At 48.7% G+C, this 18,901-nt stretch overlaps 1 protein-coding gene across 2 annotated transcripts in view; it reads right to left on the bottom strand.

Moving 5' to 3' along the window:
* Positions 1 to 7,761: 7,761 nt before the first annotated feature.
* The window catches only part of GALNT10 (polypeptide N-acetylgalactosaminyltransferase 10), a 218,728-nt gene continuing 207,588 nt past the window's right edge, over positions 7,762 to 18,901 (bottom strand). Inside the window, exons 9-12 of one of the 2 annotated variants that reach the window (XM_040498391.1) lie at positions 15,836 to 16,057; positions 11,908 to 12,024; positions 8,615 to 8,764; positions 7,762 to 8,086 (exon numbers count right to left, since the gene is read on the bottom strand). In XM_040498391.1, coding sequence (XP_040354325.1) covers positions 7,928 to 8,086; positions 8,615 to 8,764; positions 11,908 to 12,024; positions 15,836 to 16,057 — 648 coding nt within the window. In that variant the 3' untranslated portion in view covers positions 7,762 to 7,927. The remainder of the gene's footprint in view (positions 8,087 to 8,614; positions 8,765 to 11,907; positions 12,025 to 15,835; positions 16,058 to 18,901) is intronic. The other variant, XM_040498400.1, reaches the window with a different exon arrangement.

The following is an 18,901-nucleotide window of genomic DNA, read 5'->3' as shown; positions in this document are numbered from 1 at the left end:
TCATTAGGAAAAGTCAGCCCTGGAAAGCTGTTTAGTTTTGGCCTTAACGAAATATGCAACTAATGGTGACATAAATAATAAGGGTTATTAATCAGTTTCACAAAACTAACATTTCAGAGATAGGTGGTGCGTTCATCAGCAGCTCAACAATTTCAGAGGTCCAAATCAGTCCTCCTGAGAGCTGGGGATAAAACCGTGGACTAGAAGACACTAAACAAGTAAACGAATGAATAAAATAATTAAAGCACTCCTCATTATTACACCGATGCTGTGTTTGCAAATGTGCCTACTCACCAAAATAGATTTGTGACCTCAGAACCGATACTTGCAGCACCTCGGAGGTCACCTGCAGCACCTCGGAGGTCACTTGCAGACGTGTGCATGTGCAGAGTGGCAAAAAATTGGGAGTTCCCCCAACATGCACGTTCCCAGCTGAGGTCTAGCGCGCATGCTCTAAACAAGTATCCTTTTCGTGGGCAATGTGGTGTCATGTTTTACATATTTTTGTGCTTTTTTGTTGGTGATTTTGGTTTAAAATGCCTCCCAAGCATAGCGCTGAGGTGCTGTATGGTGTTCTTAAGCACTAAGATGTGTCTATGGAGAACATGTGTGTGTTAAGTAAATTTCATTGAGGCATTAGTTCCAGAGTTAGCCCTGAGTTGGATGTTGACAAATTAGTGACCTATTATTAAATAAGGTGTCTTTAAACAGAAATGCACATAAAACAAGGTTATGTATTGATCGTTTGATGAAAATGTCTCGAGTAGAGGCTCGCAGGAGCCTCCCCCTGCGCTTCCCCTAGGGGCGTGGTTCAGTGTTTGCTGACTCCATGTTCACAGTGACTCAATAGAACATAACTACTGTGAACAAGGAGAATGGACTGTATGTCAGGATAAGTGCCATGAAAGAGGCTACAAAGGTGCTCAGCATGCCAGAAAATGATGTGTGTGGGGTGGGCCTGTTCTTGACAGGGTGTGCCGGAAGTTTCTTGGGGGTGGGGGTGAGCTAAGCTGGGACCTAAACTCTGACAAAAAGCTGCCAAGCAGAGGGAGAACATTCCAAGTGGAGGGACCACTTGGTTTTGGAGGTGGGAAAGACTTGGCCTGTGAGGACCTGAGCCCTGCTGGGGAGGTGATGGAGAAGCAGGCAGGGGCCAGCCTGGAAGGACTGTTAGGACCTGGCTAAGAAGTTTCGGTTTTATACTAGAGGCCTGGGGTGAAGTCACAAGCAGTGCAGCGGTAATGAGGTGTCTCTGGGTCCTTGTTTGTTCTCATCACTAGGCTAAAGAGGTCACAGATTATTCCTTATTCATCTCTGTATTTCCAGGGCTGAGGACAAAGGTGGAGCCAACTACTATGGGCACCCAGCGTGGACCACCATGGGTCACAGTACATATGTCAGTATGCATTTGTTGTCTCGATGGCCAAGCCCTGGGATTCTGCAGCTGTAAAGAAACCATAGCAGGGACTTTTCTCAGAATGTGGACTCCAGCCTCATGAGGACTCCAGACCCCAGGATTCCAGCCTCAGCATCCCAGGCTGAGAGGCCAATGCTGGGGGCGGGGGTGTTTAGCTCTAGCTCCAGCGAAAGCAGACCTTCCATCCCCTTCTTCCCATCCCCAGGCAGGAGCTGGCAGGAGATCAGATGCTACTTCAATTCCAAGTGGCTCATGAACAAAAGCTGTGAAGTTGCTAAGAAACCTGCTTCTCTGAGGGTTCACCAGGTTTTCCTTTGTTTCTATGGCAGTGTGTGTGTGTGTGTGTGTGTATACGTGTGTGCATGCACACCAAGGGTCGTCACCCTGCCAGCTCTGAAGCAAGTCAGATTGGAAGGTAAGGATTGCAGACTTCCCTGGGGCACCTTCATGGGCCCGAGGATCACCAAGCCAGGCAGCCCAGTTCACTGAGGGTGAACAAAGAGGAAACGGATGCCCGCGGCCAGAGGTTAGCAGAGCTGTAAGCAGCTGCAGGAAGGGAGCTCTGGATACTGAATCCTGGCCCACTTCAGCAATAGCCCAGAAGCCGTAGGGTGGGAGACACCAACAGAACTGAAAGGGGGCCCCACTCCTATCCCCTAGGTTAGCTTGGAAAATAAATCCCTAGCAACCTCAGGTCTACTGCAAAATACCAGATGCAGGATTTGTACAACTGTAAGAGTACGGGCTGACCATTATCTACTTTGCTCCCCTTCTCCCCATTGTCATGGAAAATCTGAGGCCTAGGGAGGGGAAGGGACTTTCTCAAGAACACACAGCATGTAACGGATACAGGAGCACTCTCCCTCAGAAGGCCTGTGGGCTGTGAGTGGAGGAAATAAAAGCCTAAAGTGTAATCTGAAGCTGTATTCTTCACCCGTTTGTCCATTCTTCAAATACTCATTGAGCCTTTACTCAGTGCCAGGAGCCCCCAATCCCCAATTCCAACTAAGTACAGAGAGAGAGAAAAATCCAAAATTGTTGGCAAATTGCCAAATTCTCCGCCTCTGCTCCCGAACAAGTATGCCACCAACCACTGACAGAGGTCCCACTGTGTGTCCAGCTAAGTGCTTTAGATACCTTGGATTCTACCCTTGCTTGCGGGCTTGGGAGCTGAGGAGCTAGAACGGATGAGACATGTTAATTCCCCCCATCCTCCCACCTGTCCCAGTAGGGAAGGACCTTTCCTCCCAGGAATCAGTGATTTCGAGAAGGCAACCGAGGGCCAGCTGCCCTGGAGTTTTTACTCTGCAGGCCCGAGGTGCCAACTATGTGCCCAGCAGCTCGACAAAGTCATTCCTGGCTATAAACATCAGTTGAGGGTACATCTGATGCTCTCACCCTGCCCAGTTAAAAACCCTCCAATGGTCCCTACTGCTTTAAAAATAAAGCTCAGAGACGCCTTAACATGGTCTACAAGACCCTGCAGAGTCTGGCTTCTGCCCACCCTTTCCTTCTTGTCTCTTTTTTCTCACTCACTCTGCCCTCACCTCACTGACCTTCATACCTGTCATGTTCCCTCCACAGGGTCTTAGCACATGCGGCCCCTGCACCTGGAATCTTCTTCCCTCTCTTCCTCTGTCCCTAGTAAAAGAATTTAATCTTTTTAAAGAAACCATTAAAATTTTAGAAGAAAATTAACAATATCCATCTTCTGGTTCCAGGGCTCAGAAGGCCAGTGAACAGATTTCCACCCCCTTAATCTGCCTTTTCCAAGCTGTGGTCCACAGCGCCCTCTGGTGGGCTCTGGGTGACAGCATCAGCAGGCAGCTTGGGCTGGCTGGACGGGTAGTCCTACACTAAGTTTCAATCAGGGAACCAGAGGTGGGGCTGGAAGGATCATCCAAAAACTGGCCATTTTACAGCAGAAAACAGAGGTCTAGATAGGGGGCAGGATCTGCAGAGCCACGCCAGCCAATGCGGTTTCTAGAATGTGGCATTACACAAATGATACAAATCTAATATTCAAAAGCATCGTAATATTTTGGTAGGTAGACACCTGTGGCTGATGGGTGAGCATCAGAAATAAAGCCATTTCACCTTGTCCTGCCCCCCTGAAATCTTCCATTCCTGGCTGTAGTCTGTCAGACCCTTTGTGGGCTACCCCACCTAACCCTGTGAGCTCACCTCCTGTGCCTTCAACACGGAAAGTCCCTCCTGCTCAGGGTTCTTGCAGGAGTGACTCCCTTTGCCTGGCACTCTCTCCCCTCAAACTGCCTCTTGGCTCAGACTCCCTCAAGTCTTTCAGCTCTCACAGAGACACGCTCTGACCGGCCTACCTAATGTTGCCTCCCAATCCAGTCTCTGAGACATGTCGGTTTATATTCTTCATAGCCCTGCTCACATCTAGAGTCATCTTGGTTGGTTGTTTGAGGTCCACCTTCCTCTCTAGAAGGACAGCTGTCGGGGACTTGTTCAGTATCTGGCAGAGGGCCTGGGTACCGAGCAGACACTCCCTGAATACGTGGGGAATGACGGACTGAAAAATGGTGCGTGACAAGAACAAGCCAGAGAACACGTTAGAGAAAGTCTGGAGGTTTACTCAACAACAATCACAATTGTACACAGTAAGTCAGTTCATCACAAAGGCTCACTTTTCCGGGCAGGAGAAGAGAGGTTGGTGGTCTTGAGCTCTCTGTTTAGAATCCCAGTCTGCCATCTCAATATTCCCTGCCTGTAGTCCCTTTGGGATCCTAGGCTTCACGCCCAAAACAGAGCAGGAGCTCAACCCTGTTGTCTGGAGAGGTTGAATCAAAGCCATCTGGGGAGTGGATGCTAAGAGGACCTTGTCACTTGGGATGTAGGTCCAACACCCACCCCAGAGGCGGCAGTGGGCCTTGGCCTTGGCTCAAGATCAAGTTTGAACTGAAATATTACTTCGATTTTCACAACGAGCATCGGTGGAAAGTAGAGAAGAATTCCAGAATTGGACTGCACTCCTTGCCCCTCTCCCACGCTTAAAAATCTTCAGAAAACATTAAAAATGCATTGCCTCCCAGGAATTATAAAAGATCGCCCAATCTGTACACACTAGAGACCACTGAAGCAAGGAACCCCCAGTCAGAGTAATTCTCGGTTACTACTGTAAAGTGCTTTGCCACGCTTTTGAGATTCCAGAGAGTAGAAAAATGAAGATACATGGAAAGAAACAGGGAGCCATTTTCAAGGGTATCATCTCTTTCTTAAGGAGAGAGAGAAATTCGACAGGTAGGTTTGGAAAGTGAATATAGGGTGCACTTTGGGACTCTATATGCCGCATCTTCAACAGGAACTGCTCTTTCTCCCCTAGGCCTAATGTCACCCCCCCCCCCCCCCGTGGAAGTGCCCCCCTCTGCCTCTGAACTAATTCTTCCACAAGGGGAGAAGGGGCGGTTCCTGGACTATTTTAAAAGTTGAAAGCTCCAGGGGGAGGCACACGGTAGAATGGCTTTTCACACGTGTGCCTGAACATTTAGCCACCTCCAAAGGCCTTGTATTTACAGCAAAGAGGCTCTCCGCATTCCAAAATGTTTCCGGAGTTCCCCCTCTGGAAAGGCTGCTGGTGAGCCACACGGTCATGATGCTTTCTGGCCGCACCCTGTTTTGTGACCTCACGCTCAGAATAAAGGGAGGCAAAGGGGCCCACGTTCTCACCCATGACCCAGATGAGAGTGTCTCCGCAGGTCCTGGCTGCTGTACTGAGCATCAGCTGGCAGTGTGGGCAGGAACCTGGATCTCTGAGACAGGTGGTTTTCAAAAAGGAGGCCAAAGCAACCAGTGGTATTTGTAACCAGTCAGTTGGTCAGCTGGGCCGTGAACCTCTTCCTTCCCCTCTTCCACACTTTGCCAAGTCCCAGCACCTCCTGGTGAGGGCTCAGCAAGTGCTGCTCAGAGGACCTGCCCATCCCCAGTCGAGGGTGCAAAAGCAGACCCTAATGGAGGACCCAAGAATGGGACGGAGGAAAGCTGAAGCCCGCTTGCTGCTGCACCTGCTTTCCACAGGAGTCCCGGTCTTGCCGAGGACACTGTCACCCACTTGGAATGGGACATCTGGAAACCTAGCGAGTGCGCTGCACTCCGTGTGGGGGCTGGGGTGGGGGACTCCAGGCATGGTCTACAAACAGGGCCCTCTCCCAGGGGTTGCTGAGGCCCTTCTAGGCCACAGACAAAATGAGTTGTCCAGCTGCCCTTTTAACTTGGAGGGTTACTTGCCATGAACTGGAACAACTCCAGCCTCTGGCCCTTGAGGGGCATCTCCGCCTCCCAGATCCTGCCCTAGGCCCAACGTCTCCTGCTTGAAATCAGAAGTTAAGAAACACACACTCATCCAACAGAAACTGCACACACTACCACGAAAGTTTCCCCTCCCCCGCCCCCAACCCTGCCCCTTTATGTTTGTCTAGCAAGGCACTAGGAAATTGTTCAAGTTTAGGGATTTGCTGTACATTTGCATTTTTTTCTTTTTAAAAGGCACAGTTTTTATTTTAATGATGCTGCTTTGCTCTCTGATGATGAACCCTCAGTTCTCCAAACTGCAGCTCTTGTTCTCTTAGATCCCAGAAGGGGCCTCATCTTTGGACTCCTTCCTATGGAGGGCCACTTCTAAAGATATGGCACTCGTTTGGAAAAGACACGGAGGGATCAACAAGAAGGGATCAAGCAAGCTGTTGCACGCACAGGGGCCACCTCTCCTGGGGACAGGTGGCCAGGGCAGGGTGTGTGTGGGGGCAGAAGTGGAGGAAGTGATGCTTTGCCAGCTATATGCTTAATTGGGGTGGTGGTGGTTAGGAGTGTTTTATCTGCCTCCCCGCCCCTGATAACTGGTGGCCTTGAGATCAGCCAGCATCTCAAAGGCAGATTCGTGGCTCTGTCCCCAGATTAATGTCTCATTTAATTGGTAAATGACACAATCGAGAGACCCAGCTCTAATTGGAACACTGGTTTCAAGTATTTCCTGGACTAGCTGGTGGGAGCCATAGGTTGTAGAATGCGATTTCCATTTCTGAATCAGTGGGTGGCAGGTTGGTCACAGAAATGCTTCCTATTAGCTTGGGAGCCCTCTGGGAGTCCGACACATAATTAACAAAGCAAAAGGTAAACACGAGGGACTGGCATGGAGCTGGGTGTCTGCCTGTTCGTGGGACCCTCCTCCACTGCAGCTGTGAAGGCGGTGGAGGGTGCAGGGCTTCGGGTCTGCACTGTGGACCGTGTCGTACCGAGGTCTCCGGTACGAGCTGACGGACATGGGTCACCCCCCCTTCCCCCCGCCCCCCCCACCCGACACCACCAACCTCGGATTTCAAAGATTGTCTCTAGGTTGGGGGCTGGATGCCTTAACTATATTACACTTGGCTGGCTCTTTTAAATCGCAGCATTCTAGAAGTCCCAACTGGATGCTAGAATACCAGAATCCTATGTAGCGTTCTAGTTTGTGATCCAATGATACAGTTCTATAAAAATTCTAGAGTTCTATGTGAGAACTGGAGCCGCAATGAGGTCAGAGGCTGGGCATCTCGCCCCTGGTCCACCTTGGAGGCCTCCAGCCTTTGTGAGGTGAGCACTTCACACATCTGCTCCTTTCTTGAGGCAGGTAATTGCCCAAGACAGAAAGAGGAAAATGGAAGCACTGATAAGGGAAATTCAGCCAGAATCTCTGGTTTGGAGGTCTTCTACTAGGCCTTTTCCATGGGCCCAAGTCATCTGAAACCCAGCCCTGAAGAGCTGGTGGCTGAGCTGTCTTGTGCCCAGAGAGCAAGGAGAGACAGCCCATGTGTCCATGGCGGCAAAGGAACATCTAGGGGTCCAGCTTCTGACCCCAGGCCTGGCAGCTGGCCAGTGTTCAGTACTGGATGCTCTGAGGGCCCAGGTACGGCCTTCGAATGCGTCGCCTGGGGCTGTGACAGAACAGAAGCCGGGCAGTAACTGTAGTTACTCAGTTACTCCATGACAGGCAGAAACTAAATGGCTGAAACCAGTGGCCCCAAGAAAGACTCCCTCCCTCCCCTTCTGCAGCTGACGGACGGCAGAGGTGCTACAAGTGCCCAGACGGACAACAGGGGCTTCTCTTTCTAAAGGGCCGTCACATACGAGCCATCTCAAGGCTAGGTAACCTTGTAGGACCCATTTTCGGGTAGCCTAGGGCTGCCTTGGCATTTCTCCCATATAATGCCCAAAGGAACGTGGTGACAAAGTTGGTAAGGCCCTCCTAGATTTCCATGATGCTGTCAGGGATTAAAGCAGGCACTGCTCTTTGTGGGGCCTCATGTGGGGTCTGTTGTCCACCCCGCGGCTACCACTGGGCCTCAAGGAACAGGTGGGCCTCCTGCTCCAGCCGTCACAGCCCTCTCTGCCCTAGACCTGTTGGCCAGCGCCTTTCACGTCACGCTGCCCACGGAAGCCCTGCCTCCCTCGGGAGGGGAAGGCTGCCGGAAGCGCCAGGAGAGGACCCCACCAGGCCCGCTGAGACACCAGGGCTCAGTTCCTGTTGAATTTTTCCAAGACTGTCGAGTTGGTGTGTTCAAACAGCCACTGCTGGGTCAGAGAAGAGGGGTTACAGGTGTTCATGAAGATCCTGTGGTCACTTTCACTGCAGTCCATGCAACTGCCGCTGACGGGGTGGTACAGGGTCTTGTCCTACGAAACAGGGAGGTAATCAGGGAGGCGGCGCTGGGGATCTGAACCAACGGCAGCAGCAACGATAGCAGCGGGGCAGTGAGGCAGCGGCCGGCTGCGTTCGCTGACCTGCGAGGCCTCCCTGCTGAGGGCACAGCGAGACCCTGCCCGGCCTCCCCCGCAGGCGGCCTTGCCCTGTGCCTGAGCTCTGCCCCGGGGGGATGCGGGTGGAAGTGACCTGTGTGCCACTTCCGGGCCTGGGCCCTACTCATGCTCGTCTCTGGCCCACTGGCATCGGTTCTCATGACGGTGGTGGTGCTGGTGTTTTATGGACTCAGCTGCCAGCATGTAAGAGCGTAGAGATTTCACATAAAAACCTGGCTTTCTGGCATCTCTCAAATGGCAGAGAAGTGGGGCATGGTGGGTGTGTGGCGCGAATGCACGGGGGAGCATGCTCTGTGGGGGGAAGTGAGGTGCTGCATGCCCGTCTGCTTCTCTTTGTTTAAAACCAAGCAGGTTGCCCTGTTCCGCCCACACAGCCCGCCTTACTTTGCGGTATTTCCACAGCTGGTTGCCCTTCATGCTGTGGCAGTCATAGAGGGTGACCGGGCTGGTGTTGGAGATGGCATCAAAGCAGAACTTCTTCGTGTGTTGGGGGTCTCCAGGTCGGATGTCCTCTCTCCAGGTGAAGGTGAACACCTGTACATACAGGGACATCATTATAGGGATAGCAAAACCGGGGACTTTCTTTCTTTCTTTCTTTTTTTTTTTTTTTTTTGAGAGAGCGAGAGTGCCTGTGCAGGGGAGGGGCAGAGGGAGGAGGGGGAGAGAGAATCCCAAGCAGGCTCCACGCCATCAGCACAGAGCCCGATGCGGGGCTCGACCCCACAACCATGAGATCTTGAGCTGAAATCAAGAGTTGGATGCTCAACCAACTGAGCCACCCAGGCACCCCTCTCTTTTCTGTAATGATAGAAAATGTTAAACATTGAGATCCAGGGAACAGTATTGACCACACCCCTTCCAATCACCCAGCTTCGACAATTACCAACTCATGGTGAATCTTGTTACAGATTTACCCCCCATCACAACCCCCCACCTCAACGTTATTCTGAAGCAAATTACAGACATCATATCATCTCAGGTGAAAATACTTCACTGAAGTGCCATTATAACAATAAAAAGTTATTGCAAAGTCCTCAAGGTCATCAAGTAAGAAGAGTTCAAGTGTTCTTAAATTGCTTTGTAAGTTTCTTTTCAGTCTGTTTCAATCAGGATCCAAACCAGGTTCACTATTGTATTGAGTTAATAAGCATTTTTTCCAGCAGCTTTACTGGAGAATAACTAGCATACAATTAACCATACACATTTAAAGTACATAATTTGATATGTTTTGACTCAATTTAATTTTAATTTGACTTGTTTTAATTTCTGATTCTTCATTATTCATGTATAGAAATACAATTGGTTTTCGTATCTCATAACTTTGATAAGTTCATTTATTTATTCTGGTAGTTTCTCTGTAGAGTCAATAGAATTTTCCACAAAGGTGATCCTACAGTCTACAAATAAAGATGATCATATAGTCTACAAATTATTTTCCTTCTTCACCCATCTGCATGACTTTTCTTTTTCTTGCCACAGGTTAGTACAGTGTCAAATAGAAACAGTAAGGTCAGAATCCCTGTATTATCCCTGATATTAGGGGTAAAACATTCAGATTTTTACCATTAAGTTTGATGTTAGCTGTGGGTTTTCTATAGATGACCTTGATCAAGTTGAGGAAGTTCCCTTATTCCTGGTTTGCGACAGTTTTTATCAGGAATGAATGTTGGATTTTGTCAAATGCTTTTTCTGGGTATAAGGTGATTATGTGGTTTTTCTTTTTCAGTTAGCACGGTGAATCTATTGATTACTTTTCTAATATTCAACCAATCATGCATCCCTCAGATAAATTACACTTAGTCACGATGTATTATCCTTTTTACACACTGCTGGATGGGATTTTCTAAAATTCTGTTTAGAATTTTTGCACCTATGTTCACAAGGGATACTGGTCTGTAATTTTCATATATGGGTCAGTCTGGTTTTGCTACGAAGGTAATGCTGGCCTCACAAAATAAGTTGGCGAGTATTCCCTCCTTTTCTGGAAAAGTTTTTGTAGAGTTGGTAACATTGCTTAAGTGTTTGGTAGGAATCACCGATGAATCTATCTGGGCCTGGAGTTTTCCTTGAGGGAAGGTTTACAACGGCAATGTCCGTCTCTTTAATAGAACCCTCTGTTGTCTGCTCTCTTGAAAAGAGTGTTTCACACATTTTCTGTTTTTCAGTTGTTTCTGGCAGGAGGGTAAATCCAGTCCCTGTTAACCTACTCCATGTTGGCCAGGAGTGGACCCCATGGTGGCAAAGGAGTGGTTGTGCCAGCTACTGCTTCCTGATTATCTCCCGGGTCTTCTGCATTTTAGACTCACATTTCTCCCTTTTCAGGCTCATGAGAGCTCTCTGCTCAGGGTGTCTGAGAGCCCCAGGGAATATTGATCCCACAGGGGCAAATGGGCTGCCATGCTTCCCATTTCAGAGGGTGGAGGCTGGCACAGCCAGGCAGCCAGACATCATTTTGTTCCTTGTTCGAGTGAATCTTCAGGCATTAGTGTGGACTCTGCCACACAGTGAGGCTATCCCAGGTCGAGCTCTCCAGGCACGTTCTCCCAGGCCCTGTGCTCTTCCTGGTCTCTTTTGGGGTTCTCCTTCATGGGGTGGGTGTGGGGAGCAGCCACACGCTGCCCTGAAGAATTCAGGAGAATTGGTGAAGGAGGGCCACTTCTAATAACTGTTATCAAGGGAGGAGAGGGAGCAAGGACTTCAGAGGGAGGGGCAGACACTGTCAGGTCGGGCACTGGGCCCATCTGAGAGGCGGTGCTGTTCCTTCGCAGTGAGCGTGCCACTCACCCCTTCTGAGCTCTGTTTTTGCAGAGGCCCCGCAATATGGGCTTCTATCAGTGTGCACTTCCAAAATGTCAGAAAACCCACAGGAAGGAGACTATAAAAATGTTCCCTCGAACCAAGAGTCAGTGGAGGCGGGATGTGGTGTGATTTTAGGGTTAACCGTTGGTGCTGGGGGGATCACGGCAGTTAAATGCAGTTTCTTGAGGGTGGTGGCTTTTTCTGCACCGCTGGCCTGTAGCCTTCATTCTTCTGATAACACCGCCTGGGCACGATCCCCTGGGGAACCCACTCTCCTCATTCGTCTCCCAGTCCTTCAGGTGAGGCTGACCACACCACAGGCTCCAGGAGTGGGCATGTGACGTGGGCTTGATCAACACGAGGACTGTATCACATCCCCTATTGTAACTGGCTCAGGAAAGCCAATATGTGAGCACCCCCACGGCTTCTCCAGAACTCTGGAAAGGGACATGCCTTTTCACTGGCGGGTTGAAAGCCTTTGCTGCTGGTGGTCATATCTGCCACCATGTGGGAAGAGCCGGATGAAGGATGAGGCCAACAGAGAGGGAGAAGAGTTGAGACCCTGGAGAGCTCCTGATGACATCATTTAAGCTCTTCAACGGCATACATGAGCCAATATATTCTTCTTTTTGTTGAAGGCCATTTGGGCTGAGTGTCTGTCATTTGCCAACAGACCCGATTGATGATTTTATTGCAATGTGAAGGATTCCTCTTTCTAAGGTGTTCAGAAAGCTCTTATAACTCATCCCCTGGGCTAGCTTTTGTGACTCGTCACTGACCCTTGGCGTCTCTCTCCCTGCCCTGACCATGTGAACATTCCAGGCCACAGATGGCCCAGGAAAACCTGGCCGCCAGTCCCTGAGAAGAGTGGCCCTTACCTGCATGTTGTTCCAGGCAGCCTCCCCACGGCCCCGGACACAGCTCTCCAGCCTCAGCGGGGAGCCCAGGGCCCCATGCTTCGTGTCAGCACACAGCCCTGTGCCCACGTTGCGAATCTGAAAGAGACAGAAGGAAAGAGTGGGCTAATGAGGCACCTTGAGATAGTCCCCTGGGACCCCGCCGGGATGGAAGGAGGGAACCTCAGCAGAGACATCGGATGGAGGAAGCTCTGCATTATCTTAATGAAGCTTGCCCTGGGTTGGTGGACGTGCCTTGCGCTTCTCAGTACAGGAATACTCAGTCTTCAGAGAGGAGCTCCTCCAAAGCCAGCTTTGTCCTAGAGCATGCAAAGTCACAGGGTGGCAGTGGGGACCTGGAAGTTGAGGGGGGTTGGTATTCAGAGGACTCTCTGGCTCCATTCCTGGAGAATCTGATCCAACAGTTCCAGGAGTGGAATTTTACTCCCATTCCAGGAGACGCAGGGACCATATCTTGAAAGCCACCCTAGAAAAGGACGGGGCATCTTTGCTGTGGGGTCTTGGCCTTAAAGAGCAGGTGAATGGCAAGAGGTTCTCGATCCAAAAAACAAGAGTTTCAGTAAGACAGGGTGTGGTGTGGTGGGAGGAGCACTGGGCTGGAGCAGAAGGCCTCACTGCTCACGGTTGGTCAGCACTCACTACCTGAAGGCCACCGTGCCATGTAGGTGCATCGTGTAGTTCCTGCCTCACAGAATCACTCCTATCTTGACTGAGGGGTTGGGTTGGAGGTGTGGTGGCCATGAAAACGTGCTCCTCAGTTGCCCTGCTGCAGGGAGTCTGACTGCCCGGCCGCTGTGTCCGGAATCCACTGTGTCTGAGTGGAGGCCGTGCTTCCCATGGGCTGCTTCCAGCCAGCGACGGAGCGGGGCAGGGGGACTGTGGAGGCCCATTCCAGGGAGATGCTGACTTCTCTGGTAGGAGACTTGGCTTGAAGACTGCTCAGTCACTTGGCTCAAGAGCATGCTTGCAGTGTGGGACTCCTCCTACGGCAGCCCTTCTTCCTCCCCTTTCCCATTCCCAGCAGGCAGACCAGCCCCACAGCAGATCTCCCAGCCTCTCCTGGCTCCCTTCTCGTTCCTTCTCTCAGGGATTCCCCCAACAAGTCTCTTGGTGTCTGCTTCTCGGAAGACTGGCCCTAATACAGGGGAAAAAGCCAATAAACTGGCAAAGAAATGAAGAGCTTCATGAGGGAAGTCAACACGACACCTCCTCTACAGTATCTGTGCTGGTGTTAGATGGGCCAGACAGCTTAGTCAGGAAAGGCCCCTCTAACTTGCTGTATGAATTTGAACAAGCCATACCTGGTGTTTCTGTTGGCTCAAACCCCTCACTCCTTCCTCTGGTAACAGCACCCTGATTTTCTATGGGACTACCGCCCTCTCCCCACTCTGTGGCCTGCTAGAGTATCTGTCCACCCCTGCTTTCCCCCTTCCTCCCGTGGCCACAGCGATTGGTGCAGACCTAAGAATCAGCCTTGATTCCTGGAGCTGTGCTGGCTTTACTGGGAAGGAGGCATATACTTTCTGTTGCTGGGCCAGCTTCAAGCTTCTGGAAACCATCTTGCTACCCTCAGCATGAGGCTAACAGAAATGGCAGCAGAGGTGAACAGGAGAAAAAGCAACTGACATCATTTGAGCCCCTGGATCCACGTGTCTGAAGCCACAGCTACCCAACGTTTCTATGAGATTCACGACATTTCTCTTTTCACTTCAAACTGGACTTCTGTCACCTGCAAGGAAGGAGATCTAACCCTTATGCTCCTTGTCCCCCAGCCCCGGTATGTCCATCTATAAATGAGTGGTCCTCTCAGCTCAGACACCAGGAGCCAGAGTCTGGTGACAGAGTGTTTCTTCTGCTAGAAGATGGTCTGCCTCCCCCAGCAGGACGGGCTTGAGGAGTGTGACACAGGCAGCAGCCCCAGGCCCCTCACTCAGAAGGGGCTGTCATTGGCTTAAAGCTCTGCTGTCGTGGTGTTAAAAGTTTTAATAATAGTGTTGCTGTAAACATTGGGGTACATGTGTCCCTTCGAATCAGCATTTTTTATCCTTTGGATAAATATATAGTAGTGCTACTGCTGGGTCGTAAGGTTGTTCTATTTTTAATTTTTTTGAGGAACCGCCATACTGTTTTCCAGACTGGCTGAACCAGTTTGCATTCCCATTAACAGTGCAAAAGACTTCCCTTTTCTCCACATCCTCGCCAATACCTGTTGTTTCCTGGGTTGTTAATCTCAGCCACTGGGACAGGTGTGAGGTGGTATTTCATTGTGGTTTTGATTTGTATTTCCCTGATGATGAGTGACATTGAGCATCTTTTCACGTGCCAGCCAAATTATGGAAAGAGCTCAAGTGTTCGACTGATGAATGGATAAAGAAGATGTGGTTTATATATATATATATATATATATATATATATATATATATATATAATGGACTACTACTTGGCAATGAAAAAGAACGAAATCTTGCCATTTGCAACAACGTGGATGGAACTGGAGGGTATTATGCTAAGTGAAATGAGTCAGAGAAACACAGATCTCATAGGGTTCCACTCATGTGGAATTTGAGAAACTCATCAGATGAACATAGGAGGAGGGAAGGAAAAATAAAATAAAAACACAGAGAGGCAAATCATAAGAGACTCTTAAATACAGAGAACAAACTGAGGGTTGCTGGAGGGGAGGTAGATAGTGGGATGGGCTAAATGGGTGACGGGCATTAAGGAGGGCACTTGTTGGGATGAGCATTGGGTGTTATACGTAAGTGGTGAATCACTAAATTCTACTCCTGAAATTATTATTACACTATATGTTAACTAACCTGGATTTAAGTTAAAAAAAATTTTTTTTAAATAATTTTATCTTTGAACTTGTCAGTGGAATCTGATAGGACAGGGGAGCATGCATGTAAGCAGAGGTGATAACACAGTACACGGGCATTCGCTGTACCTTTCTTCTGTGATGCCCCAGAAGCACAGAATCCCTGGGGTCCTGCGTGCATGGGAGTTCAGCAAGACTCGAGTTACAGCTAAGACTAAGTGGGGTGCTGGCATGTCTGAAGGCCGTGCTTTCCAACCAGAACTTGACTGCACAAAGAAGGCCGAGGTATTCAGAGACACAGGAAGAGCCAGGGAGCTCTAATAGCCTCTTGCATTACTTCCCTGGACCTGCAGACCACTTTCCTTACCAGCGGAAGATAACAACACAGAAGGAAGGGAAGAAGAGGGCAACCCCCAGTTTTTCTTTCTGCTCTTCCTCATGCATCAGCAAGCCACAGGTAGAGTGGGTTTAGAAAGTATGCATTATCGGGGTACCTAGGTGGTTCAGCTGGTTAAGCAACTGACTCCTGGTTTTGGCTCAGGTCATGATCTCATGGTTCGTGAGTTCAAGCCCCACAATGAGCTCCACACTGAAAGCACAGAGCCTGCTTGGGATTCTCTCTCTCTCTCTCTCTCTCTCTCTCTCTCTCTCACAATAAATTTAAAAAATTTAATAAAATAAAGTATGCATTAGCAACAAGTGAAATAAAATCAGCTGAGTTAGCTTTGTGCTGTGTTTGCACCGTTCTGGTAAGAAATACATATGCACGTACAAGGGTTGAAATACAGATTGTGAAATTTCACCCATCTGGCACATGAGCTAAATGCTCTTCTATTTGCATTTAAAACTCACACTGCATAATATGAAGCTGAATGGTAAAATTTATGCTAATATTAAAGTTTTAATTTTTCTCTACTTAGAACATTAAGTAGCATATAAAAAACCACCACAAGGCTAGAGAGACTCAAGAAAGAAAGATGTTTTATATTTCATGCCTTAATTGGCACTCTTTGCCTGTCTTGTGAATAGGGGTTCCGCCTTTGGATTTTGCACCGGGCCCTTCAGACTCACCTCTCCCCAAGCTGCCGCCGGGGGCTCCACCGGCGGGTAAAATTTGGGGAGGTCCCACGCGATCTTGGTCATAAACCACTTGAAACTCTTGCAGTTAAGGGCACTGCGGAGCTTCTTCTGGGCGGCGACGTCCCCAGCAGACAGGTGGCGGTACTCTGGCCGGCGTTGGTAAATGTGCTCGGCGTACTCGTCCATCCACACCTCGGCTACTCGCTTCAGGTTCTGGAGGGCGACAGGGAGGTGGAAGGGTCAGGCCCTCCGAGGGGCTGAGGCCAGGGGCGGGGAGGGGGGGCTGGGGGCAAGGATCCTGGAAGTTGAGGTTCATCTTTCTTATTTTGTGTTGCATCAAAGACCCTAGCCCACCATGTTTTTAAAGCCTTCTATATTTATTTATGCACGTTTTAAGGACTCTACAACTTCTGGCTAAGAGATGGCTGTTGTTTTACCTGTGCATCTTCCACCCCCTTTTTCTAGCTGTAGCCTCCCTCCTCTGCTTCTGTCCTCTCTCTCAAGTGGCTTCAGGAAAGGTACATGAACCAGCCCCGCTAATGGGAACCAGCCCCGACTCTAGGGAATTGGTCAGCGAGCACGTGACTCACGCCAAGCCAATCAGAATCAATGACATTAGCATGGCGATTTCACTGGAACTATTGGGGAGAATTGCTCATTCCACTTGCATTCATTGCTGGGTAAGCTAGAGGTCAGAGCTGCTGGGTCATATGGAAAACCTGACCAAGGCTGAATGAATGAAGCAGAACTGAGGGCTGGACGAGGAACACGTTCCTTTCAGTACCTGAATCCAGCCATACCTGAAGTGAGCACTATCTTGGGACTTTCTATTAACATAAGTCCGTGAATTCTCTTTCTGCTTATGCCAGTTTGAGTGGGGTTTCTGTCATTTTCTATTAAGAGTGCTGACCAAGTACCCTGGTTGAAAACAATAATTTGCAACCAAAAGTTGTAATTCCACCAGCAGCTGGAATTTTAAAAAATCCTTTGAGGTGCAAAGCTTGCTGCTTCTTTGAATATGAAGCACAGGGATGATCGATATAAAAATGACAACCACATTACTGGCAAGTAGAGGCAGCAGTCAGGAAAACAACCTGTTTGTGAGCAGACTTGGAGATAAGAGGGAAAGTGAATTCTTCTGTGTAACTGGGATGAAAATTCCTTATTTCATCTGCAGTTGTAGACACCACCTGCTGAGAACTTCAGACAGCTGGTTCCAGAAGAGCACAGCTTCAGTGTTCAGGGGGAAATTCTCTGCTCCAAAATATCTTTCTCCAACTCCTGACTGTTGCCAGAAATCTGCCCTTCACCCCCAACATTTAACTCTACAGGCTTTATTGCTATCATAAAGGATTTTCTCCCTATTGCAATCCAAATTTTCTTCTGAAGGGGAAAAGGGAGTTAGTATTTTAAACTGTTATCAGTCATTCACACCTCAGTGTGAATGACTGCTCTAGAAGCAGAAGATAAGGCAGGGGTGGACAACTATTTTGTGTAAAGGGTCAGATCACAAATATTTTGGGCTTTGCAGACCATATGGTTTTAACTCTGAGGTGGTGGAAAAGGAGCCCTAGATAGACATTATGTAAATGAATGGGTGTGGTTGTGTTCCAATAAAACTTTATGGACTGAAATTTGATTTTCATGTATCACAAAATATTCTTCTTTCATTTTTTCACCCTAACTACTTAAAAATGTAAAAACCATTCTTAGCACACAGGCCACATGAAAACAGTTTGCTGACTCCTGAGCAAGGAGGAAAGAAGCCATCAGGAGGGGGCCCCATGCCAAAGACAAAAGTTTTCACTCACTCTTCAATTTTGCTGACTCTGAGTTTGGGACTAGGAAGCTATGGAATTTCCTTGCTGATATCAGCCTCATTCTTTCTGAGTGCTGAAGAGACTGACAGTAGGTTAGAAAACAATTAAGGGATGTATTAAACAATTAAGGAACAATACCAGGCCCCTGCAAGGCAAAGCCTGGGCTTAATTTAAATCTGTGCCCTGAGTTCGATCTCGCGGTCCGGGAGTTCGAGCCCCGCGTCGGGCTCTGGGCTGATGGCTCAGAGCCTGGAGCCTGTTTCCAATTCTGTGTCTCCCTCTCTCTCTGTCCCTCCCCCGTTCATGCTCTGTCTCTCTCTGTCCCAAAAATAAATAAACGTTGAAAAAAAAATTAAAAAAAAAAATAAATCTGTGCCCTGAGGAAGCTGAAAACCGAAAAAGGCTTGCACACCCAAAGTCTCTCCTTTTCCCAGACGACCCACCTAGGTCCTTCACCACACTAATTTGCTCGTGCCACTGGGATGGTGAGGAATTGTGGCTTCACTCCTCTCTGGCTGTTTGTCCTGGAATCTGTACAACTTGAGTAAGACGTTCGTTTCCCTCTTTATGTAGCTCTTTTAGGGCTTTTAACCGACCTCTCCTTGAATCTATCAAAATGATCTTCTAGGAGATAATGCTCTAGAAGGATTTGGCTGTTAAAACACTAAGCAAACATTTAAAATATGATCTGCAACTCAAGGAGGGTGGTAGTTAGATACTTGGACACAAATTCAGGGGAGCCTGATTCAGGCGTCTTTGTGGTCCTGCATATGTATGTGGGGTGCCCCTCATATCATTAGCTGGCTTAAAGTCGACAGGAGACTGAAACAGTACAGACAGGTGAAAAAGAAGTTAAAATGTTTCAACCCAGAATTCAAAGATGCTGAAAGAAACTTTGCAGTCTTGTTAAGAGATGCTGATACCCATTGAAGAGGGCATCTTTTGGGGTGAGCACTGGGTGTTGTATGGAAACCAATTTGACAATAAATTTCATATATTAAAAAAAAATAAAATGAAAGTTGGATTTTTACATCCAACAATAATCTTTACAAAAGCCTTTTATCTTAAAAAAAAAAAAAAAAGAGATGCTGATACCAAGATGAACAGCTGTCACTGTTTAAGCAACAACTGCTCTGTGTGCCAGGCATGGGTCAGACCTAAGTGGGTTTGAATTCTGGCTCTAGTTAGTTAATGTCTCTACATTTCACTTATCTCATTGCTCCAATGGGGATTAAAA

This window comes from Herpailurus yagouaroundi, unplaced genomic scaffold (assembly GCF_014898765.1).
Source record: "Herpailurus yagouaroundi ecotype Mexico unplaced genomic scaffold, PumYag 29, whole genome shotgun sequence".
Taxonomy (NCBI): Eukaryota; Metazoa; Chordata; class Mammalia; order Carnivora; family Felidae; genus Herpailurus; species Herpailurus yagouaroundi.
The sequence above is the reverse complement of the archived record's forward strand: the minus strand, read 5'-3'. Positions and strand labels throughout refer to the sequence as shown.